The 26,564-nt window shown below is 61.4% G+C and overlaps 1 protein-coding gene across 3 annotated transcripts in view; it reads right to left on the bottom strand.

Moving 5' to 3' along the window:
- The window catches only part of VAC14 (VAC14 component of PIKFYVE complex), a 63,150-nt gene that overhangs the window by 1,666 nt on the left and 34,920 nt on the right, over nt 1-26,564 (bottom strand). Inside the window, exons 14-18 of one of the 3 annotated variants that reach the window (XM_053271175.1) lie at nt 25,119-25,251; nt 11,283-11,457; nt 8,601-8,719; nt 7,544-7,623; nt 5,637-5,787 (exon numbers count right to left, since the gene is read on the bottom strand). In XM_053271175.1, the coding sequence (XP_053127150.1) occupies nt 5,637-5,787; nt 7,544-7,623; nt 8,601-8,719; nt 11,283-11,457; nt 25,119-25,251 (658 nt within the window). The remainder of the gene's footprint in view (nt 1-5,636; nt 5,788-7,543; nt 7,624-8,600; nt 8,720-11,282; nt 11,458-25,118; nt 25,252-26,564) is intronic. The other 2 variants (XM_053271174.1, XM_053271176.1) reach the window with 2 other exon arrangements.

Consider the following 26,564-nt stretch of genomic DNA (forward strand, 5'->3'; position numbering starts at 1 on the left):
TCTCAGCTTCGGGCTGCTTGTCTCAAGTCCCTGGCTGATCTGCTATGATGTCACGGAAGGTTCATGAGCGTTGTCAAGAATATTGACCAATGGCTAATTTTCAAGAGGAAAGTAAGAGGCGGGTTTGGCGGAGGAACGAACACACACCCAGGGCCAGGAAGGGAACGCGGGAGGAGGCGGAGGCAAGGGCTGCGTTGTGCTTTGCAGGGACTCAATAGTCACACCTCTGGCTACAGGTCTCTTCTCTACAGCAGGAAGTGGGGAAGGGATGTGGCGAACGCCATCCCTCCACTTCAGGGCGCACAGGACACTGGGCTGAGTACCATCTGGTGCAAACCCCACAGGACGCACCCTAACCCTAACCCCACGGTGCGTCCTGGGGAATCCCAGCATACAACTAACCAGATGCATGGAGTTAAAAGGGTTTACGAGATGGCAATTGAATGGCCTAAACACACGAGCCTTTCTAATCCCGAGAGGTGAAGCCCAGCCCACGGCATGAATTCAGCCTCTCATTCCAGCAGTCTTACCCTCCCGGATGTTGGCCTCTGAGTGAGGAGACCTCTGGGATTTGCTCTGCGACACAAGCAAGAAGCCAAGAACTGGCTACCGACTTGGAAAGTGTGGTGTGAGCTCAGCAGCCCGCCCGCCCACCCTCTCCCCAGAGACTCCTCCGCCGCCTGGCTCGTTGCAAAGCCCACCACGCTCCAGCCAGAGCCAGTCCTGGCTGTCCCTGGAGGGTCTGGGTGCCCAGGGGCCTGGCTTCTCTGACTCAGGACTCCTCGTGGGGCAGCACTACACGGTCCATCAGTCCCAGCCAGAATGGCCAGAGGCTATGGGAGTCGTAGTCCCACAACATCTGGGGACCCAAGGTGGAGAAGCCCTGCCCCAGGGGATGCTTGCCCAGGCCTCAGAAGTTCAGCCAGGGAGCGGAAGAGGGTGGCCATGGCTGCCGGCAGAAACCACGTGGCCCTTCCTGCCCAGCTGCCAGTCACTGGCCTACTGTGCCTCTGGTCTCCACAGACCTTTCCCTCCTTTCTTCCCCTGTTCTCTTACAAAAGAACAAAGACCACCCAAACCCAAGACCTTCAACACCTGAAGTTTGGAAGCAAAGCAAGCCAACATGACCAGATTGCTTAATTTACTTTGACTGCACAAGGATTATTAAGAATATTTAAATACTGCTTTTCAGCAAAAAAAAAAAAAAAAAAAAGAAGAAGAAGAAGAAGAAAGAAAGAAAGAAAGAGAAAAAGGAAGAAAGAAAAGAAAGAAAGAGTGAGTTCTCAGATTGGTTTACAAAACAAAAAGAATGAGAAGATGGTTTCCCTGTCCGAAAGGGATTCACAGTCCAGACAGCTTCCCCAGGGAGATTCTGGGGAGGGAGGTTCTGCTAGGTCAAAGAGGAGGAGTTGTTCTCTGTCCCCACCCCTTGTGATATAGAAGCCTAGCAAGCTGCCATCTACTCAGTCAGACCATTGGTCCATCTCGCTCAGTATTGTCTACCCAGACTGGCAGCGGCTTCTCCAAGGTGGCAGGCAGGACTCTCTCTCAGCCTTATCTAGAGATGCCAGGGAGGGAACCTGGAACCTTCTGCATGCAAACATCTTCCTAGAGTGGCCCCATACCCTCAGGGGAAGATCTGACAGTGCTCACACATGTAGTCTCCCATTCAAATGCAAACTAGGGTGGGCCCTGCTTAGCAAAGGGGACACTTCATGCTGGCTACCACAAGACCAGCGGGATACAAGAGAGTCACCACTCCGAAAAGGTGACTTTTTAAACTCTGGATCTAGACAGGTATGCACAGCCTGGCCACACAAAGCAACATCCGCTGGCAATTCTGCAAAGGTCCGCCCTGTGCAGATGCTCTCTCTCTCTCTCTGGGAGAACTGGAAGCAAAGCAAGAGGCATTCTGACTTGCACACTCTCGCTGACATCAGCTGATTGAAAAAAGGGGACCCACTTTCCCAGTTGTGTCTCCCTCCCTCCCTCCCTGGAATCAACACAGCTGCTGCCGCTGCCGCCTCTGTAGCCTGCATCTTGGAAAGTCATTTTCCAAGTGGAAAGATGGGAAATGCCAATATGAACTAGCCTAGCTCCTGGCAACTAGCAGAAGACATTGCAAACGTGTGTGTGTGTGTGTGTGTGTGTGCGCACACACACACACAGATTATGGGTTTCCAGAGTGCTGGAAAGAGTCTGCCGATGCCAGGCGTTGTGCAAAGCCTGAAGGGAGGGAAAGGGAAAGTGTCCCTCAGAGTGCCTGGAGCAGCCCCAGCCAGAAAGCAGAGGCAAGAGGCAAGACCCCCCCGCGCCCTTCCCATCCGCTGGGTGGGTTTCAGCAAGGACCGGCAGCACCACAGAGCCGGCTCACTGGGCAGGAGCAAAGCCACCGAATGCCCCCTTCCCGCCTGCTCCACATGTCTGCCGACGGCTCCACTAACAGCCCAATGCCTCAACTACTGGCCCACAGTCAGAACGTCGTCCCCCCCAGACCACAAGAGGGAGGGGGGTAAGTGGGCTTCTGCCCCACCCAGATCTGATTCACAAATGGCCAAGTATATGGTTTCTAAGGCTCCTGCAACCACCATCCTCTCTCTCTCTCTCTCAAGCAAAACATCCCCCAAAGACAGGAGCAGGCAACTGAAAGCTGCTTTGGGTGCCACCCACCCCCCGCCACAAGGTGACTGTGGGGGGGGCACTCGGGCTGGAAATCCAGGCCGCTCCCCAGCCAGCCGGAACGGAGGAGCGCCTTCCCTGCCCTACCAGGAGCATTTGGGAAGAGACCAGCGGCAGGGTGACCTCTGCATGGAGAGGGAGAACCACCAAGGGCTGTGGGGGGCGGGGAGCAGCAGCAAGACCCCTCCCCAGCTGATCAGAGGGGGGGGGAGAAGGCACACTTCTGTGTCGCATGGGCTGCGAAAGGCCCTGCCGGGCTGAGCGGAAGAATGTAGGTCACAGTGAATCAGAGGCTCCGGCTGGCTGGCAGCTCCGAATACTCAGCAGTCGGGGCCAAGGAGAGAGAGAGAGAGAGCGAAGCCAGCACCCTCCCGAGAATGGCCGCCACGCAAGGGTGCCCCAAGCAGAGCGCCCCAGTCCGGGGGAGGGAGGCTCCTCCCAGGGTGGCCCTTCAGAGGTGGCCGTCTCTGGAGGAACCAGAGAAGCCTTCTTCAGCCCCAGCAGGGAGAGGCCTTCCCAAAGGCGGCTGGGGCCGAGGGGAGCTGCAGTCCAAGGACATCTGGGCAGCCAAGCTGGAGCGGCCCATTCCTCCCAACGCCAGCCCTGGCCTGAGGAGCAGAACCCAAGGCTTGGGGGTCCTGGGTGAGAAGAGTGAGGGGGAGTGGGGAAGGGATGGGGGCGTGTGGCCTGGAGGGGGCCCGGGTGTGTCTCCCCCCCCCCCCCGCAAAAGCATGTCATGGCCATCTTGTTCCCAAAGGAGCGCCTCATGAGGCGGCCCCCCCTTCCTGAAACGGCTCCCAACTTCCCACACGTGGCTGCTGTGCAATTGGGGGCCTGTGAGCATCACGGCGGGTGCAGCCGAGGCAGGAGAAGGGCCACCCTTGCCAGGAGCCCTGCCCCACCACTGGATACAGGCGGGCGGGCGGGGGGGAGACCCCCCAGGAGCAACACTGCTGCAGAAGAGCCGCTGTTGAGAACCGCCACAGAACAGCTGCCCGCGCAAGTCAGCGGGGACATCACGAGCCTCTGAAACAAGCCCCAGAGAGAGAGGCCCCCGGAGGAGCTGCAGACCCAGAAGAGTTCGACCGGGGGGGGGGCCCTTCCTGCCCCCCCCCCAGTCAGTCAAACACCATCCTCAAGTGCTGATCAATCATCGCAACAATAAGCCGCTTCTGGGGTGTGTCGAGGCTCAGCCACATCAAGGAGAGGCGGAGAGCCCCCCCCCCCCCGGTGGGCCCGGCAAGGAGACCTCTGAAGGCGTCAACAGGGACGGCTGCATCTCCAAGATGCTCCTGAGATGCTGAGGAGCCCCCGATCGCTGGCAAGGCAAGCCGTGGGCTGCCAGCACCAGCTGCGGATGCACCAGGGCCTGGCCAGCAGGATGCGTCCTTCAAGGTCACCCCCAGGAGTGCGGCTGGGCCAGGAAGGGGTTGCTGACCCCCCCCCCCAACACCGCCCGGGGTGTGTTTCTCGTTGTGGCTGGTTGACCTTTCTTGTCACGAACAGGTTTGCTTTTAAAAACGGCTGCAAAGCATCCCTCACGCAAAAGGGCCCGGAGCGCTCAGCAGCCAGGCCGCCTTCGGGGAGCAGAGGGCGCTTCTGCAGCCTGGAGGGCCTTTGCAGGGCCCTCTGCACACGGTCTGCTTGCCCAGGCGATGGGAGCCGAGGGGCAGGGCTGGGCAGGGCTGGGCAGGGGCAGGCCCCCTCTCCCTCTCCCTCTCCCGCCCCAGAGCCGGCTGCTTGCTGCTGCCTGCAGCTCCCCGAGGAGACCCAAACGAGCCCTGGCAGGCCGATGGGAGCCGGGCCCTGCTGGTTTCCATGGCGATCCCACCCGTGAAGTTTTCCACCCCCGATGCCAAATGCCTGCGGACGAGGCACGGCCCTCCGAGGGTGACCAAATATAGACAAGGCCCAGCGCCTCCATCGGGCAGGGCAGGCAGGACGGGCCCGAGCCCCGCGGTGCTGCTGAGGGAACCTCCGGAGGGCCCCCAGCCTGAAGCCTCCCCGGCAGAAGCGCCGCTCCAGGGAGGCGGGCCGCTCGGCCGCTGGTGCCCCCGGCGGGGGGGGGGGGAGGGAGGGAGGGAGATCGGCAGCGCCGGCTGCCCCACGGCGGCCTGGCAGGACAAGCCAGCTGGGGCTGGGCTCCTGGCTGGGCCCCGGCCGAGTCTGTCCTCCAGGCCAGCACGGAGGAGGCCCAGCGGCCCTGCAGCACCCGAGGCCCGTCTCGGCCTCCCCCAGGCAGGGCTGGGCACACAGGCAGCCCCAGCAGCCCGGCTGCAGCGTCTCCACAGAGCCCTCCACGGAAATGGCAGCTGCCTCCCCAAGGGCCGCCCCCCAAGCCAGCTCACGCACAGCAGCCATCTTCACCTCAGGAGCTCCCCCCCCCACACCCCCCCACACACCCCAGGGGCCCTCCCAGCCACAGAGCGCTCCTTCCACAGCCTCCGTGTGCCAGACACTGGCCCCCCATGGCAGGCAAAGACTGCCCCACATCTCTCTGCGGGGGGGGGGCTGAGGGGATCCACCCCAGTGGCAGCGGAGGGGCCCCCGGGGGACTCTGCTGCCAGTGCTGGGGCCCACTGCAGGGCAGCCAGACTCCGACCCCCGCTCACGTTCACGAGGCAGCCCCCGGCCCCCCGGCCCCCCCCGGCGCCTCCAGCAGCAGCAGCAGCGGCAGCAGCAAGAGCTCCAGGCACGGCAAGCCGGCCCCCTGAAGAAGGAAGAGGAGCCTCCTTCCGTGCCCCGCAGGCGGAGGGGCACCGGTGCTCCCTCTCCCAGGGACCCCCCGATGTTGCCAACGACAACCCCCGTCAACCCCAAGCAAAAGCCACTGCAGCCGCTGGGGGTGCCGGGAGTTGCCGTCAGCACCTGGTGCGAGGAAACACGGCCCTGCACAGCCGGAGGCTTCTGGGGCAGGCCCCACTGCGGGGGGACAAGGCAGCCAAGGCCGCACTTACGCCGTCTGCAGGAGCTCCGGGTTGGGCACACACTGCAGCCGGCGAGAGAGGAGCTGGAAGGCGCTGCCCTGGGGCAGGAGCATCAGCAGCCCGTACAGAGCCTTGATGAGGTAGGGGTTGTTCTTCACGTCCAACAGCTGCAGGCGGAGATCTGGGACCAAACAAGGAAGGGGTCATCAGCAAGGCCAGCTGCGCAGGGTGGCCTGCACTGACCGGCAGGGGGTCTCCCCGGCTCAGGGGTCTCTCCCAGCCGTGCCTGGAGGCTGAGCCTGGAGGCCAAGCAGACGCTCTGCCAGCCAGCCCTGGCCCCCCCTCGCTACTCTGCCCACGGCTGAGTTACTGCAGAATGAATGACACCCCACTCTTGACATGCAACTCTCTGGGCACTTTACGGATTAAGGCAATCATTTATAGCAGTTTAAAAGAAGCAGCAGCGAAACTTTCAACGCATTATGAACGAAAAGCCTGGCAAAATAGGTGTGTTTTCAGATAGCCAGGCCTTGGAGATGCAAGCCATCGCATTGGATGGATGGGTGAATAGATGCCACCTCAGCTGGTGTCTCTAGGCAGTTGGCATCCTAACACAACTTAAAACCAACCAAAAACCAAACATATTCTGAAAGCAATTCAATTTAAAACCATTCATACATTTACACTTGAAGACAGGCCCGCTGACAGCCTTCCTTGCAACCAGTGCTCCCCGTAACCGTGAGCTCCAGATGTTGACTACGGCTCCCATAATCCCCAGCCAAAGGGGATCCCAGCGGGGGATGCTGGGACTTGCAGTCAGCAACATCCAGAGATGCCGGGCACTGGCCGTAACGAGCGACGCCGGGGGGGGGGCACTCTGGCAGAGCAGGCGAGCCTCCCAAACCGGCACTCCTGGGGAGGCAGGGTCTGCCCCCCCCGCCCCGCAGCAGGCGCACAGGCAAGGCCGCGTGGCGCCTTCCTCACGGCCCACTCCACGGGAGCCCCGGGAAGGGTGGCGGGCTCTACAGGCCTGCCGCGGGGGGGGATGCCCCCAGGCCTGGGGAGGAGCCCGTCGCTTTCCTCTCCCCAAAGCCAGCTCCTTTTGGAGCGTCACGTTCAGGCCACAGGAATGCAGCAACGCCAAGCGGGACCTGGCCAAGTTCTCCCACCGGCATTCATGCTTCCCCAGGAGCACCTGGAGGGGCTGGGACCCTCGGCGGGGAGCTGCAGAAATCCTTCCGAGGGCTAGAACGGGGATTCCCAGCTGCTGTGGGGCTACAACGCCCATCGTGGCCCAGAAGAGCTGGGGGGCCCGGTGGGGAACCCCGGCTTAGAAGGCCCACCTGGCCAGGGCCAAGCTGCACGAGGAGGGCAAGTGCCGTCCGCAGAGAGGACTGGGGCAGCGGGCCCAGAATGGCCAAGGACGGAACGGGCGTCCGGCAAGAGGAGTGGAAGCTGCAGGCAGGCTGTGGCCCCACCGGAACAGGACAGCTGCTGGACCCCCCCCCCCCCGTGGCTCCGTGGCAGAGCATCTGCTTGGCGTGCAGGAGGGCCCCGGGGAGGAGCTGCTGCCTGTCAGTGCAGAGACCGTGCTGAGCCAGAGGGGCTCAGCCTCCTCACTGGCCCCCAAAGGCTCTCTTCTCCCAACAAGCACAGCTCAGAAGCCGCCCCCCTGGCCCCCACCCATCCCAAACCCATGCAAAAGGGATGGGCGCCACACCCACCTCCCACGGCAGTGCTGCAGAGGGTCTCGCCGCCAAAAGGCGCTTCCCGTCTGCTCAACTTAGCGGGGCAAGGCTGCCCTCGCCCCGAGGAATGAGCCCAAGGATGCCAAGCAGAGCCCAAGAAGGCGGTCCTAAAGCACTGCAGGCCAAACAGTGTGGCCACCAAAAGAGCGAGGGGGGGGGGCGGGGGGAGAGGGAGAAGCAACCACCTACATGTGAAAATGGGGCATTCAATCAGCTGGACCAGCTTGTCAACCTCGATCAAGAAATCCACGGTCACCTCCAGGTCGCCGCTGGGCCCTGCCGTTAAGGGAACCTTCTGCGTCCAGTGGCCAAGCCAGAGAGCCCAGGGCCCCCCGTGGGCCCGCAGCCCCAGGGCCAAGGAGCTCCAGAGCGCAGGGCCCTTCTCAGAGGCTGCCCCAGACAAGGCCTGCGCCCAGCTGCGCCCCGTCCCGGTTCCGCTGGAGGCCCTGTGCAGAGGCCCTCCAGCACTCACAGGAGAGCCCCAGGGCTGCCGAGGTGACGGAGACATGGTGAGGAGCTGCGGCAGTCGCCCCCACCATGCACGTCAGCAGAAGCCCCCCTGCCCGGCAGGGCGTAGGAAGCACCTCCCCGCCCCCCGCCCCGAGAAGAGCAAGCTGCTGGCCCAGCAGGGCTCACATCTGCCGAAACCGGAGAGGCGAGGCAAGGCGGCTGGGCACACGAGACTGGCAGGGGCTGGGTGGGGGGCAGCAGAGCCCCAGGCTTGGGAACGGCCCCCCGTGAAAGCACGTGGGCCGGGCGGGAGGAGCCACTCTGTCCCCTGCAAACGGAGCAAAGGGGCGCCTTCTTCACGGGGCGATTCGAGTCCTTACTGAGCAGGAGGAGAGCAGCCAGCCCTCTCCATCCCCAGCACAGCATCCCTCCAGTGGCTAACTCATGCTTCTTTGGTAGACAGGGAGCCGTTTTATGTATTTCCGTGAACCGCTTGGGGGCCTGTGTGCCGAAAAGCGGCAGGAGCCATCCGGGCTCACAGGGCATTTCCGGGGAAGGAGTTCCTCCCATCAGCAGCAGCGGGACACTGCCTGGCGTCCTGCACAGGGAAGGGGCGGGCTGGCCCTCCGTCACAGCCCCCCACCCCAGGGCCCGACTGGCAGAGTCCCCCCCCCCACGCCGCACTCCTGCAGGGATGGAAAGACAAGAACCAGCGCAGGCTCGGTGGCCCTGGGAAGGCAGGCGTGTCGCTGCTGGTGCCAGGCCTGCCCCCCCCCGCCCCATGCTGGGAGGATACAACTTCTGGATGAGGTCGTAGGCATGCTTGTAGTTCTGGGTCAGGAAGCAGAGGGAGACGGTGGTCACCGGGTTGTGGCACCAGGAGCGGTAGAGGCAGCAGAAGAGGTTGCGGCTCTCCTGGGGAGACAAGACAGCAGGGGGAGCTGACACCGCGGCCCGGGCCAACGGGGGACCCCCCCCCCTTCTGCAGCAGCTCAGAGCCAGGCATGCACACCAGACACCATCTGTAGGGTGTGACTCTGGGGCAGGCAATCCACGAGGCGGGGGCGGGGGGGGCCTCTCCTCCGGTCTGGCTTGCTCAGCAGGGGGCTTGCTCTGCCCCCATCTCCCTCCAGAGGAAGCTTCCCCTCCAGGAAAGAGCCCAAGTCCGGACTGAAGCGGGGAGCAACCTGCGGTGGGCCTTCTCCCCGGCCCGACTCTGCTGAGCGGCTCAAGGAGGCGGGGGCTCCTCACGTGGTCCTCCGGCCAAGTCCCACCTCCCACGAAGCCCCACGGGGGAGCCGGAGCTCTGGTTCAGTTTAAAGGAGAGGCCGAGAGCACCAAGCAGGAGGAAGACCAACACGGAAGACCCCGGAGACCCTCCAGGGAAGAGAGCTGGCCTTGGGGTAGTAAGCATGCAACTGCCCCCTTGGCTAAGCAGGGTCCACCCTGGTTGCATCTGAACGGGACACTGGAAGAGATTCCCCTCCGCAGGGGATGGAACCACCGCTCTGGGAAGAGCGTCTGAGTTCCCGGTTCCCTCCCTGGCAGCAGCATCTCCAGTGAGATAGGGCTGGGAGAGAGACTCCTGCCTGCCGCCTTGGAGAAGCCGCTGCCAGTCTGTGAAGACAACACTGGGCTAGATGGACCTGGGGTCTGACTCGGTGTATAGCCAGTGGTTCCCCACCTCTTTGCTGGGACTACAGCCCCCACCATCCCCAGCCCCTCTGGCTGGGGGTGAGGGGTGTGCTCTGGGGACCCCCTGGAGCAGTCCACCTTCTGGTGCTCCCCAGGCGGCTGCGCCTACCAAGGAGGGGCCACGGTGGGTGCCTCCCCGTCATTCCGCAGGGCAATCCTCCAACCGTGCCAGAAGTGAAGGCGTCCTGAGACCCGGAGGCGCAGCCCCCTTTCCCCACCAGCTTGGAAAGAAGAGGCCCCCAGTGCTTGGCCTGCCCGGAGGTGGGCTGCCCTTGCGCTCCGGCCGCGAGGCCCAGGGGCCGGCCTCTGGCTCACAGGCGTGTCCGTGGTCCGAACAAGACGGCCTCGATGCTACAGTCGATGCCACAGGAAAGAGAGGTGAGCGCACAGGGGCCTAGCGTGGCGGGGCAGGCAGGTGCCCGAGTCCCTTCCACACCCGTGGAGCCTCGCCGCGTCAGCCAGTGACCCCAGGGGCACAAGCAGCTGGGCTGTGCAAGGAGGTTTGCATTGGAATGGGAGACTACACGTGAGTGCTGTGAGATATTCCCCCGAGGGGATGATGGGGCCGCTTTGGGAAGAGCATCTACCTGCAGAAGGGTCTAGGTTCCCTCCCTGGCAGCAGCATCTCCAAGAGAGGGCGGAGAGTGTCTCCCACCTGCAACCTGGGAGAAGCCGCTGCCAGTCTGTGCAGACAATGCTGAGCTAGATGGATCAAGGGTCTGACTCAGTAGATGGCAGCTTCCTGTGCCCTTATGTTAACGGAGAGAGTGGAGGACATCGGACGCTGCCTTCAGCCGAGGCAGGCCAGGGGCCCACCACTGCTTGCAGGCAGATCTCCAGGGATTCAGGCTCAGGGATCTTTCCCAGGCCAACCAGGGGGTGCTACCTCCCTCTCTCGGGGGAGGTGCCTGTGCCCTTGGCATCGCCCTGGCTTCCTCATCTGCCCAGAATGGACCTTCCGGTGGTCCTTTTCGGTGGACCAAGGAGGCGAAGCGTGTAGCAGGGCTCTGAGCTGCAGGGAACTCCGCTCCCACGGAAGAAGAGCCCTGCACGATTACTAACCCAATTTGCCAAAGAACCCCTTTGAATCGTGCCCACCAATACAGGAGGCGTTGCCCAGAACGGGAGATCCTGACAGGAGGAGAGAAGCTGTGTGCGGGACCTTGGAATGGCAGGAGTCGAGTTCCGGAAGGGCCCGGTTTTCCGTGAAGCAGCAACAGAAAGACATGTTATGAGCCGTCAGCAGTGGCCGAGAAATATCCCAAAGGCCTTAGCTTGCAAGATCCCAGCTGGGGAACTGGCACCGTGTCACCAGCACCACCAAAGAGCCTCTTGCGTCGAGGCCCATGTGCAGTCAAAGCTAGGCGGCAAGGAACTGCCCTCTGGACCTGCCCCCTTGCCCCACACTGTAACCCCACCCACCCCCCTGCTTCTCGGCTCTCAGCACGCAGAGGCAAGCAGAGCGAGGGGCAAACACTCAACAGTCAGCTGAAAACGGAACATCAAGCACACCGAGGCAGCCCAGAGCAGACCCCCAGAGAGGCAGCAGAGTCCATAGTCAGGGAGAGGCAGCAGGCTGCGCGCCAAAGGGACCCACGGCATGGACAGAAGCTGAGCCAGCAGCCATGGGGCAGGAGGCCGAGGCCCCAGAAGCCCTGCACCAACTGCTGAGCAGAGGAGAAGGGAGGGCAGAGCCGGGAGAGGGCGGGCCGTGGCATGCTGACCTCCACCAGTCAGGGCGAGGGGGGCAGCCCAAGAAAGCCCCCCCCCAACCCGCACCTACCGGAGTCCTGAGGTCCTTGAGCTGGTTCCTCAGCTGGAAGAGCTCTGAAGACGTCAGGAGGATCGTGTTGAGGGTGTGGACCATCGTGGAGGCGAACTTGAGGTCTTCTTCCCGCAGCAGGATGTCGGCCATCGAGTGGAAGATGTTCTCTGCGTTCAGCAGCAGACAGAGTTGCCTGTGGGGCGCCAGGAGACAGCGGGGTTAGGAGGCCTCACATGGTGGGGGTGGGGTAAACCAGAGGGGGAAGATGCTGGGCACAGAGAAGGTGAGCAGCCTGGGCGGCCTCTCTGCGGGGGCCACGGTCTTCACCAAGGCCACCTCCTTCCCAGGGACATGCCCGCCTTCCCGAGGCGGCAAGAACGGAAGTTGCCCCAGCAGGAACGTCTGGCACAGAAGAGCATCTCTGCCCCACGACAGCCAGCTGCCTCCTGCCCCTCCTGGAGGGAATGCTGGGCCCGCTCTAGCCCAGCGCCAAAGCAACGCGGCTGCTTCCAGGCAGCCCTGCCCTTCTCTTCTGCCCCCAGTGGGATCTCCCTGGCAACCCCGAGGGCAGAAGTGCAGCCCAAGTCCTGCCCTCGGACAAGCCCAGCTGCCCGGAGGATTTCTGGAGCGCAGGGGATTGCACGCAGACACACACCACGTCCTTCCCAGCCTCCGGGGACCCCTTGGAAGCTGGGCCGCCTTCCCACAATGCAATGCTTGCATGCCTCCAAGCAGTGCCACGGAAGCAGACCGCCACCAGGGCCGCCCCCCTTCAGGGCCACGGAACACACCCCATGCCGGCCCGAGGAGCCACGACACAGAGTGGGGAACCAGCACCCGCCCCCCAGCCCGAGCCAGACCCTCGGGTCCTATCCAGCTCCTCAGGACTGACTACCCTGGGCCTCCAACAGAGAAGGGCCCTTCTGCCTGGAGATGCTGGGAGGGAGAGGCGGGGCTCCACAGCCCTCCACGTCAGCAGGGGTTCAGCCACGTCCAGCCCCTCCAAGGGGCTGCTTCACCTGCTTCTTCAGTGCTGCCTGCCCAGAATCTAGAAAGCCCGCCACCTCCGACTCAGAGTTCTTTCACGGGAAGGAAGGAAGACCCTGCACAAGAAGCCCAAAGAGCCCCCGGGGTTTTAGGGGGGGAACTGACAGCCAGCTTTCCCTGGGCACTTCAGCCCATTTGCTGGGCTCCCCCCCCCCCCGCCCCACTGCAGCCCTGGAGAGTTTGTCCGAGGACTCCAGGCTGGAGCTGCTGCCGCCGCCTTGGCCAAGAGCGGCTTCCCAGCTCTGTGCATTCAAAGGACGTGGGAAACAGCAGCCCGAGAGCGAGGCTTGCCCTCGGGTTACCCCGGCAAGACTGGACCCCTTTTCCCTTTCAGCTCCGGTTTTGATCTATTTCCAGCCCAGAATAATCGTCCATTAGAAGTCCTCTCCTCAAGGCCAAGAATAGCCATTCAATCAGTCCCAAGCAGCAACGGCGGAGAAGCCCTTTCCCCAAAGGGCCCTGACCATCATTAAGAGTTCCTTGCTGGAGATCATTAAAATTTCAGGGGCGCGCTCAGGACACAGGCGGCTGGCCAGGCTGGGGTCCTGCCCCAGAGGCCTGCACAGAGAGCCAGCCCAGCAAGGCTGCTCCCACCCACTGGCAGGGGCCCGATTCAGTCCGCGGCTTTTCTAAGGGGGCTGGGACACGTGGACCGGCAGGATCTGGCCCTGCGGACTTCTACTGCGGCGCTGGCTTCAGGCTCCCCAGAGTGGCAATGCGGCAGAAGGCCTCTCTGCTGGGGATTCCCCCACCTCTTGCCCCCAGCTGGAGGGATGAGACACTCAGAGTTGTGCCGTGGCCACCACTCACGTCAGGAAGGCCCCCTCTGCTTTCCCTCTTCACAGACAAGCCTGGGAGCCCCTCGCTCAGACACCAGACCGGGCTCTGTAGCAGTTCAGCGTGTGTGGCCTCCAAAACAGCATGATTTGAGATGTGCCACAGCAGCAAGCAGAAGCTAAGAAGGTGCCTGTGTGGGTCACAGTCTGAGAGAGACGGCTCAAGTGAGCAAGCCAAGCAACATGGAGCCCCTCCCCCTGCCCCAAGGGAGGGGGTTCTTCTCTGGCCCCAAACAGGGCAGTCAGCTGGATTCAGAAAGTGGGGAGCAGCGCCATCCATGGAGTCAGCCAGGTGGGCACAAAGAGGCCATTCTCTTCCCATTAGTAATGGCAGGGGCAGAATCAGATCCTACCCAGCATGACTGCTGATGAGTCAGTCCAGAACTCACGGACATCATTATGCTGATGGTGCCCAACTCCAGAAGGGGTGGCCCAAGGGTTAACTGGGTTCAGATCCTCCCCACCACCCGCTTCTCACTTTCCCCTGTGCACAGTTGCAGGGAACACAGTGCATTTGGAAGCCGCTTCCACTTGCTTCCTTGACTTGTTGTGACTGGTGACGTCCTAAGTGGTCTGGCTCCAGGTACTCTTAGAGAACAGCGTCTCCCCTACGGACCTCCCTGCATGATTAGCTCTTCAGGCCAGCCCCGGGGGCTCAAGTAAAGTTGGCAAATATGAGCAAGAGGAGCAGAGCCTTTTCGGTGGTGGTTCCTGTCCCCGCAGAATTTGTTCCCTCTGAGGGCTCCTGAGGCCTACTTGCTCACGGCTTTAAGGGCAGCAGGCTGATTTGCTTGTTTTGATCTGTGGTTAAGCTTCTGCTGACACTTTTGATATTTCGTTTACTGAAATTGGAATGTTTTTATGCATTTCAATTTTAGTTTTCTTTGATTTTTGCTGTATGCCTCCTCTAGAGCCCAGTAAGAGCCAGGATGACAGGAGAGAAATGTGAAAAATGCCGACATCTTGCGACTGTCACTTCAGGCCAGAAGGCAGGGCAGTAGCTCAGAAGCAGACAGATCCAGAAGCCTCTTGACCTGTCAAGGTAAATGGTCAGGCAAAGAGATCTTCTCCAACTTCTGCTAATTTGCACAATACGCAAGTTACCTGCAGGACAATTTACATCATATGCAAATTAGGCACACCGATTTGGAAAACCAGATTATGGCAGCCCTAGGCACAAAGCCCCTCCGCAGAGTTCAGTGGCTTGTCCTGGCCCAGGGGACGCTATCATGGTCACCCTTCTCCTTGGGGCTGAGGGGTCCCTGTCTAGGGAAGCGGAGGAGGAAGGGGAGGAAAGAAGCAGGAGCCTGGAGGAGCTCCTGAAAGATCCCAAAGCTGGTTCAGAAGATCAGGCCAGGCTGAAAGATGGGGAAACGCCGACGGGCAGAGTCTTCTTTCCCACCAGGTGGAGGAGAAGCTCTCCTGAAGGCAAAGCCTGCCTCCCCGGCCGGCCACCTTGAGGACAAAGGGCCAATTCTCAAGATGCCACGTGAGCTGCCACGCTTCCCGATGCAAGGCCTGCAGTGCAGACTGCCAGCTCCTGGGTCGGGATTCCTGAAAAGGGTTCTGTGGTTTGAGGGTCAGAGGTCAAGCTCAGTACCCCAGCAGCAAGATGGCCACCTGGGACGCGGCCCAAACAGCCAGGAGGGCACCAAGGGAGGGTCAAGGAAGACCCGTCCCGCGGCCGGCCACCCCCCTTCCACACACGCCCCATGGTCTGCAGCAGAGATTACCCACCCCTGGATCAAGGAGGACGGGCCATTTCCAGAAAGAGAACGCCGCTGGCTCAGCCTTTTCACCGGCTCCGGCCCTGGGCTCCTCATCCAGCAGGGCCTGCTTGGCATTAGCCCGGGGGAGCTAGGGGGCTGCTTGGCCTGGCCTTGGGAAACCTATAAACAGCCCTCCTGAAAGGAAAGCCGCCCCCAAGGCCCACCAAGGCAGGCAGGGCTGCCCTTCACGCCCCAGCTCTGGCTCAGGAGAGGGTGTCAACGCAGGGCGCTGAGCCAGGCCCCGGGGCGGCAAGTCAAGCGGAGACGACTCGAGTCGGGATGCACCGGCCCCACGAGAGGAATGGGGGTGTTCATCGCCCAGCTGGAGGTGGCAGCGCAGGAGGCACATGAGGAGGGGGAGGCCCTCTCCTTCCAGCCAAGCAGCTTCTCCACCTGAACGGGCTCTGCAGAGGGCGGACAAATCCCTCCATCTGTGGTGCCAGGAGACGGCGCAAGTGCTGTGGAAAGCAGGGGGTGGGGGGGCACCACAGAGCGCCCCAAACTGAGCTCCCGACCTAGGAAGGAGACGGGAGGAGGCGCTGCTTTGCACGCAGGGACCCTCAAGGGCACGATGGACCAGAGAGTCTACGTTGGGGGTGGGGCTGATGCCGCAGAGCCCCGACTTCCAAGGCACAACGGCCACCCCAGTCCAAGGCGGCCTCCGAGGGCCTGGCTGCTGCCCTGGTCTGGAGGCCAGCTACCCTCGCCCCCACCGTGGAGATGCTGCAGCTGGCGTCCTCCGTGATCCCAGCCAACAGCTGAAGTGCTCGGCGGGGGAACTCCCTGGTGCCATATCAGTGACATGGACAATGTGGAGCACACACACACACACCCCCATCTGAGAAGGGCATCATTCCACAGAGTCCACCCCATCTCTGCTCCAAGTGGGCAACGGGGGGGGGGGGGGGCGGCACCCAGAGCCACCGAGGAGCAGCTCTGCCAACAGAAGCAGCTGTGGGTGGCCACTTGCTGAGGACACACCCGGTGCAGACCCCACAATCCTGGGCAGGGGATAGGCCAGCACAGGCCAGACGCCCCGGCCAGCGACGCAAGGCCTGTCTCCTCCGCGCAGGACAATCATGCAGCCCCTGCACCTTGCCCAGAACGTGACTTGGGCCCAGAAGCCTTTCTGGGCACGGTGAGTAGAGCCCCGCAGATTCCAGCTGGGGCCAGGAGATCGCCTCTCACGAGCAGCATCTCAAGACTTCCTCCGTGCTCCTCCAGGAGGGCTGCCGGGCCGACACATCCCTGCTTGCAAGGGATCACCCCTCCGCCGCGCTCACAGCACAGCCCACCTGCTGGAGCTGGCCCCCACCAGCCGCCTGCCCCCGCCCCCGCCCCGCCATTCATCCTGTGCATTCCCTGGCCGGGGGCCAGCTGCCTTTGTCCCGCCTGCAGCGGCTTGGCCTGCTCTGAAATCGGAAGCTGCGCGGCGAGGACAAGGCCTGGCCCGGTGCCACAGTGCTCTTGGGGTCCACCGCCTGAAACACGCCCTGTGCAGCTCGGCTAATGCTAGGCCAGACAGTTCGCCAGCTCCGAGGGGGCTCGGAGGCACAGAGGACGCCCCGCCCCACTCCTGTGGGTCCTGGTGACCCACGCCTGCACTTGGTCTAGCCAGAATCCCCTTCGCAGCAGCTCTGACAGTCTGGGGAGCAGCGGGAGTCCCGATAAGGACCCCACAGGCACATTTGCCTGCTCTGGCATCCTTGAGCATTTCAGCTGTCAAAGACACCATTCCACACACTCGCTGCAAGACGGGCAAAGAAGATTTGCCCCAACTCCCAAGGCGGCTTTTGCTTTTGAGGGTACTGCCCTTTGAGATGCGGGACTGGGCCTCGGGGCACCCCTGGGGCACCGCACAGCTGACTTCCCTCTTGCCCCCTCCCACCCCAACAGGGAGAAGCTGCCTTCCGGGGCAGAATGCCAGGCAGGCCGAGGCAGAAGGACCGTGTGTGTGTGTGTGTGTGCGCGCGCGCACTTCTGGGACCCCAGCCTCCCTGGTTCCTCTACAGGCACATTTAACAAGCAATGGCGGGGGGGGCACTATTAGGCGAGCACAGGTGCCAAAAACTGGGCAGCTGTCCTCAAAACAATCCATCTTGGCGACACCCCCCCCCCGGGCTAAGCAGGAGAACGTCCTGGGCCAGCGTTTCCTAACGCCCCAAAGCACTTGCCCCCCCCAAGCACCAAAGAGCATCAGCAGCTGCCCAGCACCAGCTCAGGACCCAAGCAGCAGGGAGGCTGGGAGCTCTGGCAACAGCACCTGGACCGGGGAAAGCCCCGCCTCTCCCTCCCACCAGCCCCCCCCCCCCCCACCACGCAAAGGGGCATTCAAATGGCCGGAGACGCGGGAGCTTGGAGGAAGCACCCTGGGCCGGAAAGCGGGCGGGGTGAACTGCTCCCCTCTTCCCCCACCCTTGGCAGGCACCCTTGGAGGCTCCCCACCCCTCCAGCCTGCCGGTGACCTCCCCCCCCATCCCCAAGGCCGCCTGCTGCGCAGCTGCCACCTCCAAGCGGCCACTAAGGTCAGCCTTCTTGCAGCCCAGGAGGGAGGCACCACACCCCGGCCGAGGAACCGGCCGGCTGCAAAGCATGGACAGAGTGAGGGCAGGAGGAGGAGGGCAGGGGAGGCAGGAGCCTGGAAGTTTCCTCCAGCCCCAAAGTGGGAAGGATTCCATTCTTGCACTGAGTTTCTTCCTATCCGTCCTCAGCAGCCTGCCCCGCTGGGCAAAGGGAGCCATGGACACGCCACCAACTCCTGGGGTTAAGGAAGGGATGGCTCTCATGGTGGCAGAGGTCTGCTCCAGGCTTCTAAAACTGGAGCGCAGAGGAGCAGCAGCAGCAGCAGCAGCATTTTGCACTGGCTGGGTCTGGCTGGCTACAACCGGAAAAGGAGAGCAAGAGCCTTTGCACCCCCTTCCTGCTATTCCTCCTCCCCCCATTCCCCAGCTGAGGCCTGGGGTGGCCTCCTTGCTCCAAGGAGCAAGCTGCTGTTCCTGGAGGAACTGCTTAGCAGTCAATTTCCATTTTGTCTCATGATCAAATACGGTGGTGCCCTTTTTTTTTCTTTTGAGCACCGGTCAAGAGAACTGCAGCCTCCGCTACCAACAGGGCCAAGCCAAGAGAGGCAGCAGGAGATGGCAGCGGGGGGGGGGGGAGAAGAAGAGGCGTGGCCAGCAGGCAGCCCCACTGAGCCAAGGGGCATTCCTAGGACCCAGTCTCAAGGGGGGGGGGTTGCTTGCATGGGCCTGCGCAGGGCAGCGCTGTGCATGGTGTGGAAGCGGCCAAGCTCAGCCAAGCTGCCCCCGCATGGAACCCCACGTCACGGAGGCGTCATGCTCCACGTCCCACGTCCCTCAAGGATGCAGCTGGCCTCTCTCTCTCTCTCTCTGTGGCTGCTTTCCCCCCCTTGCTTCGAGGCACGAGTTTATCATCTCCATTTAAAAGGGGGTTAATCAGCAGCCAATTCTGCCGGAATCCTCCTCCTCAGAGATGTGCGTTCTCCTTTCAGGCTGACAGCTGTGGCCTAATTTTCAAGACAGCTCAAGCTCCTTCTCCGTACCCTTTCCATTCCTCCATTAGAGATGAAATGGACCAGGATGCTCTGGCTGGGAGGGAGGGAGGGGAGACTGACCGGAGCCAGCGCTTAGGGGCTCTCCCAGCTTGGAGGCACACCAAGGGGGCAGGGGGCTCCCGCCGTGAGGAAGGCGAAGGCGGGAGGCAAAGCCAACGACACACCCAACCCCCTCGCCGAGCCAAATCGCAGCACCCGCTGTGGGGCGCCCTCTCTTTCCACCAGCCCCATGTCTAGCTGAGACATGGAGGCTCACTCACCAAGGGTCCGATCCTTACCACCACTCCCCAGGAGAGGCACCCACAACCGAGGAGAGGAGAGCTGGCCTTGTGGTAGCAAGCATGCCTTGTCCCCATAGCTAAGCAGGGTCTGCCCTGGTTGCATAGGAATGGGAGACTTGATGATGTGTGAGCACTGCAAGATCTTCCCCTCAGGGGATGAAGCTGCCGCTCTGGGAAGAGCATCTAGGCTCCAAGTTCCCTTCCTGGCAGCATCTCCAAGAGAGGGCTGAGAGAGATTCCTGCCTGCACAGACCTTGGAGAAGCCGCTGCCAGTCTGCGTAGACAATATTGAGCTAGATAGACCAAGGGTCTGACTCAGGATATGGCAGCTTCCTATGTTCTTAAAGCCAAAGCTTTCCTTCCTAATTCTCACCGAACTTCTGGAAACCAATTCTATTAACCCCTCTATGTTGAAACCTGTTGCCGGAGAGCCAGAAGCAGGCTGCCTGCACGTCCAGCCCAGGCCAGGGCACGCCACGCGGCAGCCGCCTGCTGGCACACTCAGACCATCTCGCCCTGGTGCCCGACTCCAACCTCGTCAGGATCTTAAGCCATTAGACTGCAGCTTAATGGCAGCCAATTACCACAAACGAGCTCTGAGACCGAGCGAGAGTCAGCCTTGCCCGTTTCAGAAACAGGCTCCCATTTATCCAAGTGGCTAACGGCTCCGAAGGAGCCATTCCAGGCTCTGAAACCGACGGGCCTTGGCCAAGCTGCCTTCCGCCCCCAGATGGCACCAGCTGTTGCCCGGGGCGTTCTGCTCTGCCACGCAAGTCGGCCCTGGGAGGCCTCAGCCAGCTCAGAGAAGCGGGCGGCAGTTCAACCAGAGCAAGGGCGACTGCAAAACAGCTTCACTAGCCGGTTCTGATCCAGCGACAGGGAGGGGCTGCCGGGGGTGGGCAGCAGAAGAGGCAAGGTCAGGAACGCTGCTGCTCGGGCACCGCTCAGAGCCTTGGGATGGGGCGGTCCGTCAACAAATAAATAATCCCTGCCTCTTGCTATGCTCCGGAAGCCAGGTGGGAGAAGCGGAACCCCAAGGGCATCTGCAAGCACCCTCGTGGCACGAAGGGGGCCGCTCAGCAGCCCCCTCCCCGCCACCCAGTTCCCACCTACCCCAAGCTCAGGGGAAGGGATCCCAGGCAGTGCTGCTGCCTCCAAGTGCAGGAGGCTGGGGGGCAGTGGCCCGGGGTGACGCTCCAAGCCCCAGGAGTCTCCTGCACTGGCTTGCCTGGGGAGGGGTTTGCGCCGCCTCCGGCTCAGCAGATTCCCGTCTTCTCACTGCAGAGACATCCCACGGCCAAGCCAGCCTGTGCAAACCGGACAGTCCCCCCCACTGCAAGGCCTCCCGCGGAGAGGAGGCGTTCTCCCCAGTCAGCAGTCAAGTTGCTGGTGCTCTTTGCCCAGCCTGACGGCGGCCTCTCCTGCCGGGGCCCTCCTCTTGCTGGGAAGCTTCTGGGGAGAAACCCGGACACTTCCCCTTGCAAGGATTTCCCCGCCGACAACCTTGTTTGGTCGCTGACTGTCAATAAAGGAGTTCCTAAGCAAGGTGCACCTTGAATCACAACGACAACAAATATTTAGACACTCCCTTTCAAGCAACGCTCTCAAAGCGGTTTACATCCAAGAACAAACCCAACAAGATGGTTCCCTCTCCCCAAAGGGCACACGACGAGGGCCACTGGAGAGAGACTGTGCTGAGGCTGGATAGGGCCAGTTGCTCTCCCCTTGCTAAACAGGAGAGAGAACGAGCACTTGGAAAAGCTGCTTCCCTTGATTAATCCCCCACCCCATCTACTGGCACATCTGCAGGCAATGAAGAGCACAATTTAGTGCCTCGCAGGTGGCGGCTGTTTCTTTAAGAGCTCTGAAAGACAGGGGGTAAGAACCCCCTCCCTCACAAGAGCAGAGCCTGCTGGGCAGCTGCAGAAGGTGCGCGGGGGGGGACAGCAGGGGGGGGGACCACTGGCCTTTGCTCGTCCTCCCGCTCAGGTGGCTTCAGTAAAACTGATCAGGGCTGCTGGAGGTGCGGGGGGGGGGGGCGGCAAGGGGAAGGGATGCACTGCCACGGTTGGCCAGGGATGGGGTGGGGGGCTGCAGAGCACGCAGAAATACGGGCCAATTACCCCACCCGGACCAGAAGTGGACGTGTCGAAGACGGCGGTGGCAGACAAGGCGGCCCATTCATGTTCAGAACATGCCGGCCGAGAAACAAGGACAGCCACCCAATTACCGCCAGCAAGGACAGCTCCTTTGTGCGCCCCCCCTCCAGCAATTAGAAGCGGGCCCAAGTCCCAACGGCAGCAAAGGGACGCACGGATTGCCACCAATCGGCAGACTGGATGGACGACAGAGAGCAGGGCAATTGCCAAGCACCACTGCGTCTTGTACGCACCCCAGTTGCAGCAGGCGGCCACCTCGGAGCCCAAGGCAGAGGAGATGGGCTAGCTCAGCTTGCTGGGGCAAGGCCTGGCCTAGCAATGGGCCGGGGTTCTCCACCCAAACCGAGGAGAGCTGGCCAGGTGGCTGCAAGCATGAGTGGCCCCCTTGGCTAAGCAGGCTCCACCCTGGCTTGCATCTGAATGGGGAACAACGTGTGTGAGCCCTGTAAGAGAGCTCCCCCTGAGGGGATAATGGGGCCATTGCTCAGAGGAAAAGCAGCTGCCTGCTTGCAGAAGGCTTCAAGTTCTCCCCAGGATGGGAGACCCCTGGCTTGGCAGATCTCAGGACTGTCGTCAAACACAGGCCGAACATGGGCCAGCAGTGCGACACAGCTGCAAAAAAGGCAAATGCCATTTCAGGCTACATTAGCAGAACCAAGTCACAAGTAGTAGTAATTCCACTTTATTCCACACAGCTAGACTTGGTCTGCAGGACTGTGTCCTGTTCTGGATGCCCCTCGTTCCCAAGGGGTGGGTGGGCCGGTTAGGGTTAGGGTGGGCTCCCCCTTGCTGATGCATTTCCTACATCAAACAAGGGCGTGGAGGAGACGGACTACATGCCCCCCCCTTTAGGATCCTCCCCCTTTCACTCTAGAAGGAACGTTTCCCCTAACAAACGGAGGAAGCCACTGCCTTAACCCAGTCCCCAAATACACACACACACACACACACACACACACACAAACACACATACAGAGGGTTATTTCAATCCTGTGCTAAATTAATTCTTGAGCAAGGAGAAGAGCAAATTGACAGAAAAACAAGGCCTTCTTTGATTCCCCGAAGCCTCCAAGGCAGTTATTTCAGAGATGAGATGGAGGAATTCCTTTCTGTGCCGCTCCAGATTTTGCAGCATTCTGTCAGCTGCCACCAAGGGGGCTTCTCAAAGCTCCGCCATATAATTTCAGGCTCCATAAACCCAGAGATGACGCTCCAGTGGGAAGCCCAGGGCCCCCCTGCACGCTCCACCTGGCTGAGGTGACAAGCTTCAGCTGGCAGGAACCTGCTTTGCCAGGAACAAGATGAGCATCTCCAAAGAGGGGCACTCTGAGACACCCCCCCCCGCCCCCCGGCACTGCCTCTTGCACCAGCAGAAGAAAAAGGCCTCCCGCCACGCAACACCCCCCCCCCCGCCCGCGTTTGGCTTCATGCTCCAGCGGGCTCGTTGGCTCCTCAGCAAAACAGGAGCTGACAAGACTGCTTAATGAGACGGCGCTTCACCTCGGGCTGGAGGCGCCCAGAGCACGGGACCCACACAGGACACGGCCGCCCCTCTCTGCTGGGCCAAGGAGGGAGGGCTCGGGGCTGCTTTGCCTCCTAGGGGGCCTGAGGTCAGGCATCCTTCAGAGGCAAGCAGGGAGGCTGGGCCTTGGCCACGACGTGGGGACGGGCAAAGCGCCCTGGCACCACGGCCACGTGCAGCCACGACGCAGCCTCTCCCCAGGGGTCTCCAGACAGGGCTGGGAGAGACTCCTGCCTGCACGCTTGGAGAAGCTGCTGCCAGTCTGGGTAGACAATACTCTGGCGACTCAGCACAAGGCAGCTTCCTGTGTCCCCACTACCCAAAGGGCCAGAGGGCTGATGGGTATCCAAAGGGCCGTCCAGAAGCCGCTCGCTTGCTTGCATGCTGCGGCCCTCTGGCAGGAGCCCAGGCCCTTCCCGGCCATTCATTCCCAGGAGCTCCGGCTGGGCCTGCAGAAGGGACCAGGTGCACCCCCAGCGGCAGCAGCACCTCCAGGCCGGGCTGGGAGAGTCTCCTGCCAGGAACCTGGGAGAGCCGCTGCCAGTCTGTGGAGACAATCCGGAGCTTCTCCCTGCAGGGAGCTATCGGCCTGCATGGCGGGTCTGCGGCACGCAAAGGAGAACCCCGCGCAGTGAGCCAGTCCACAGAGAACGGAGCAGCGGCCACTTACCGTGAAGGCAATCAAGGCCATCTCCATGGGTTGCCCCCCCCCCCCGGTGCTCCAAGGCAGGACTGTGCTAATTAGCTGAAAGAGAGAAGCCTCTAGAGCCTGAGGGGGTGGCCCCGCCCAGTTCTTACAGGCCAAGTGAGCAAAGAAAGACTGACCTCTATTTCCAGCCACAGATTAAGCGACATGGGGTAAGTCAGAGGAAGCTAGAAGAGGCAGGTGAGTTGGATGGACATAGGATACCGAAGCTAATCCCAGCACTGTCAGACAAAGACAGCCACACCCCACCACCCTCAGGAGCAACCCAAGAGCGGCTGGCCGGGAGGGCCGAGATGGCCTTGACTGCAGCAACCAGAAGAAGCCTTCACAGTAAGTGACCAATGCTCCGTTCTCGGCTGCTGCCAATCAAGGCCATCTCCATGGGACAAACCAAAGCCTGTAGATCACCAGGGAGGGATGCGCTCTTGGCCGCTCCTGTTGAAGCGCCCCTGCTGAACTCGTCTACCAAAAGCCACCTAGGGGGAGGCATAATGTCCACTTTAAAATGCTGCGCTCTTGTGTCCCTGGGGAACACGCTCCTCACGCTCCTCGCAGGAACAGACGCATTAGAGGCCTTCCTGCGCGCTCCATAGAGTTAGAGAAGGAGGAGAGGGGAAGAGGAGAGAGGATTGAGGGAGCAAAGCAGAGCAAAAGAGAAACAGAGTCAGCCAGGGACGCTCAGATCGGGAGAGAAGAGAAAGTCTGCCTGGAGCAACGCAGGACTGTAAGAACTGGGCGGGGTCATCCCCCTCAGGCTCTAGAGGCTTCTATCTTTCAGCTAATTAGCACAGTCCTGCCTTGGAGCACGGGGGGGGGGGGGCAACCCATGGAGATGGCCTTGATTGCAGCAACCGAGAAGCTCACCACATGCAGAGGAGGCCGTAGCAGACGGCGGACAGGGGGAGTGGCGCTCTCATCCCAAACCGGAAGGACCACCCGCAGCACATCCTCGGGGGGTGGGGGGGCAGTTTACGTTGGCGTTGCCACCTCCACCTCGTGGGATTTTCCCTGCTCCCACACAGTCAGTGGCGCTTGTGCTTAATAGCAAAACAAGTCCCCCAAAAACTTGGCTAGAGAAGGCTCAGGCCCAGCAAGCCACACCGCATGGATCCTGGGCAGGAGCGGCTCGTCCTATTGCGCGCGTGCGGGGGGGGGGGGGGAGCGGCGGCACCAAAAGAGGCACAGCTGCCTCTGCTTCTCGGCAGCAGCTGAAGCTCAAGTAGCTGCTTGCACTCCCAGCTCTAGTGAACCGCGCAGAAAGCAGCTTCCTCTGTTCCAAAGGGCTACGGAATGCATGGAATTGCCACATGGCCAATGGAAGGAACCAGGGCTTTTCAGTGGGCATTCCCCATCATTCGTTTCAGTACACCCCCTAGAGCATCTGCTGTGTGTGCAGAAGGGCCAAAGTTCCCTCCCTGGCAGCATCTCCAAGTAGGGCTGAGAGAGACTCCTGCCTGCAGCCTTGGAGAAGCCGCTGCCAGCCTGGGTAGACGATACTGAGCTAGGCGGACCAAGCGTTGGACCCGGTAGAAGGCGGCTTGCTATGTTCCCCCCAAATAAGCCAGACATTGTGTGTGTCCATCTGTGGCTGCAGATTTGCTGCCACCATTTCTATGCTTCTTAAAGGGGTGTGTGTGTTGTAAGACGGGGCGGCCCCCGACTAAGACAAGGGGGAGAGCTCCGAAGAAGCCGCCAGACAGAAGGAGAGGCTTCGTGCCAGAAGAGGAACTGAGGAAGCCACTCCTGCTCTCTGTAGCCAAGTCACAGAGGAAGGCCGTGCGGAGGCCCTGCCAGTCAGATGGACCAAGGGTCTGGCTCAGTAGAAGGCCGCTTCCGAGCAGCTGTAGAGCATTCCCAGAGCAGCATCTGCATGGGCTGGAAAACCCATCTCTGGGACCATACAGAGACCGCAAAGAAGACCACTGAAAATGGAGGCCGGCAGAGGAGGAGGAGGACTGACCTGATGATGAAGGCTCCCCGTGTCTCCAGCAGTTTCCGCTCACTGCTGAATCTCTTGAGTAGGTTGATCATGAACTTATAAAAGTAGGAGTTCATGGTGGGAGTCGAGGGCAAGCCCTCCATGCCTTTGGTACCTAGGAGGGGGGATGAAAAGAGAAGAAGTCACCCAATCTGAAAGAGGAGCAAAAGCAAAGAGAAAAAGAGGAGAGGAGAGCTGGCCTGGTGGGAGCCAGCCTGACTTGTCCCCTTAGCTAAGCAGGGTCTGCCATGGTTGCACATAAATGGGAGACTTGATGAGTGAGCACGGCAAGAGATTCCCCTTAAGGGACAGAGCCACTCTAGGAAGCGCATCTAGGTTCCAGGTTCCCTCCCTGGCAGCATCTCTAATAATCTCTCCAAGAGAGAGATTCCTGCCTGCAACCTTGGAGAAGCTGCTGCCCGTCTGTGAAGACAATCCTGAGCGAGAGAGGCCAATGGTCTGACTCCATCTATGGCAGCTGCCTATGTTCCTAAAAAGACCTGTCAACATGCAGATGAGTGCAGAGCTCAGTCTGCACCCAGACCCTGCCGGAGACAGCAGCAGGCGAGACCCCTAGATTGCTCCTGGCCTGATATGGAGTAGAGGCTTCGCTCCGCCTCTCAAAGCCCCATCGTGACGGGAAGTGGCACTCACACGTCTCTCTGCCCACCGCACAGCCCTCCAGGTAGCCTCAGGGTCTGGTGTGGCTGCCTGACTCTGGGCGAAGGAAAGGGATGTTTGCATGCTAGTTGGGCTGTGCCTGGAAAGGTGCTGAGATGCCTCTGAGCCAGGGCGGCATGAAAAATGCATTTCCTCGGGAAGACACCGAGGTAGGCAGAAAAAGCTTGCAAGCCATCCAAAGCCAATCCTGGAAGCTCAAGGAAGCTGGCAGATCAAGGGGACCACTTCACGACTGGGCTGCTGCATCCCAGCCAGCGTCACCAAAGGACCTTCTCAAGTGAGCCAACAGAGGAATTCGACAGAGCAGGATGGAGAATGTACCCAGAACTGGCATGTGTTATGGGGACAGAGACATCCCGGGATGCCGAGGCACGCTGGTGAAATGCTCAGCACCACCCCACAAATCCCCCAAGAGCAGCTGACCTCACAGCCTCCCTGCACAGGCCTCGGGAACCCTGGGCAGCTCAGCCACCAGGCTGCAGAGAAGGAAAGCAAGACCCCACCCAGGTGTCTCCTGGGGAATGGGCAGCATTGACAGTCAAGGAGAAATGCCCCCCCCCCCCGCAGGCCCAGCTCTTCAGACCCTTCTCAGGCCTCTCCGGGGATGAGATCGGAGGCAGCCTCCCCACAGCAAGGCACACAAGCCGATTCCCAACCCATCCCTGCAGATCTGGGCCCAGCTCCTTCAGTCTAACGGCCCGCGGAGCACAAGCCCTCTTCTCCCCGCAACTGCCCTGCTGCAACTGC

This window comes from Hemicordylus capensis, chromosome 9, assembly GCF_027244095.1.
Source record: "Hemicordylus capensis ecotype Gifberg chromosome 9, rHemCap1.1.pri, whole genome shotgun sequence".
In the NCBI taxonomy this organism is placed as follows: domain Eukaryota; kingdom Metazoa; phylum Chordata; class Lepidosauria; order Squamata; family Cordylidae; genus Hemicordylus; species Hemicordylus capensis.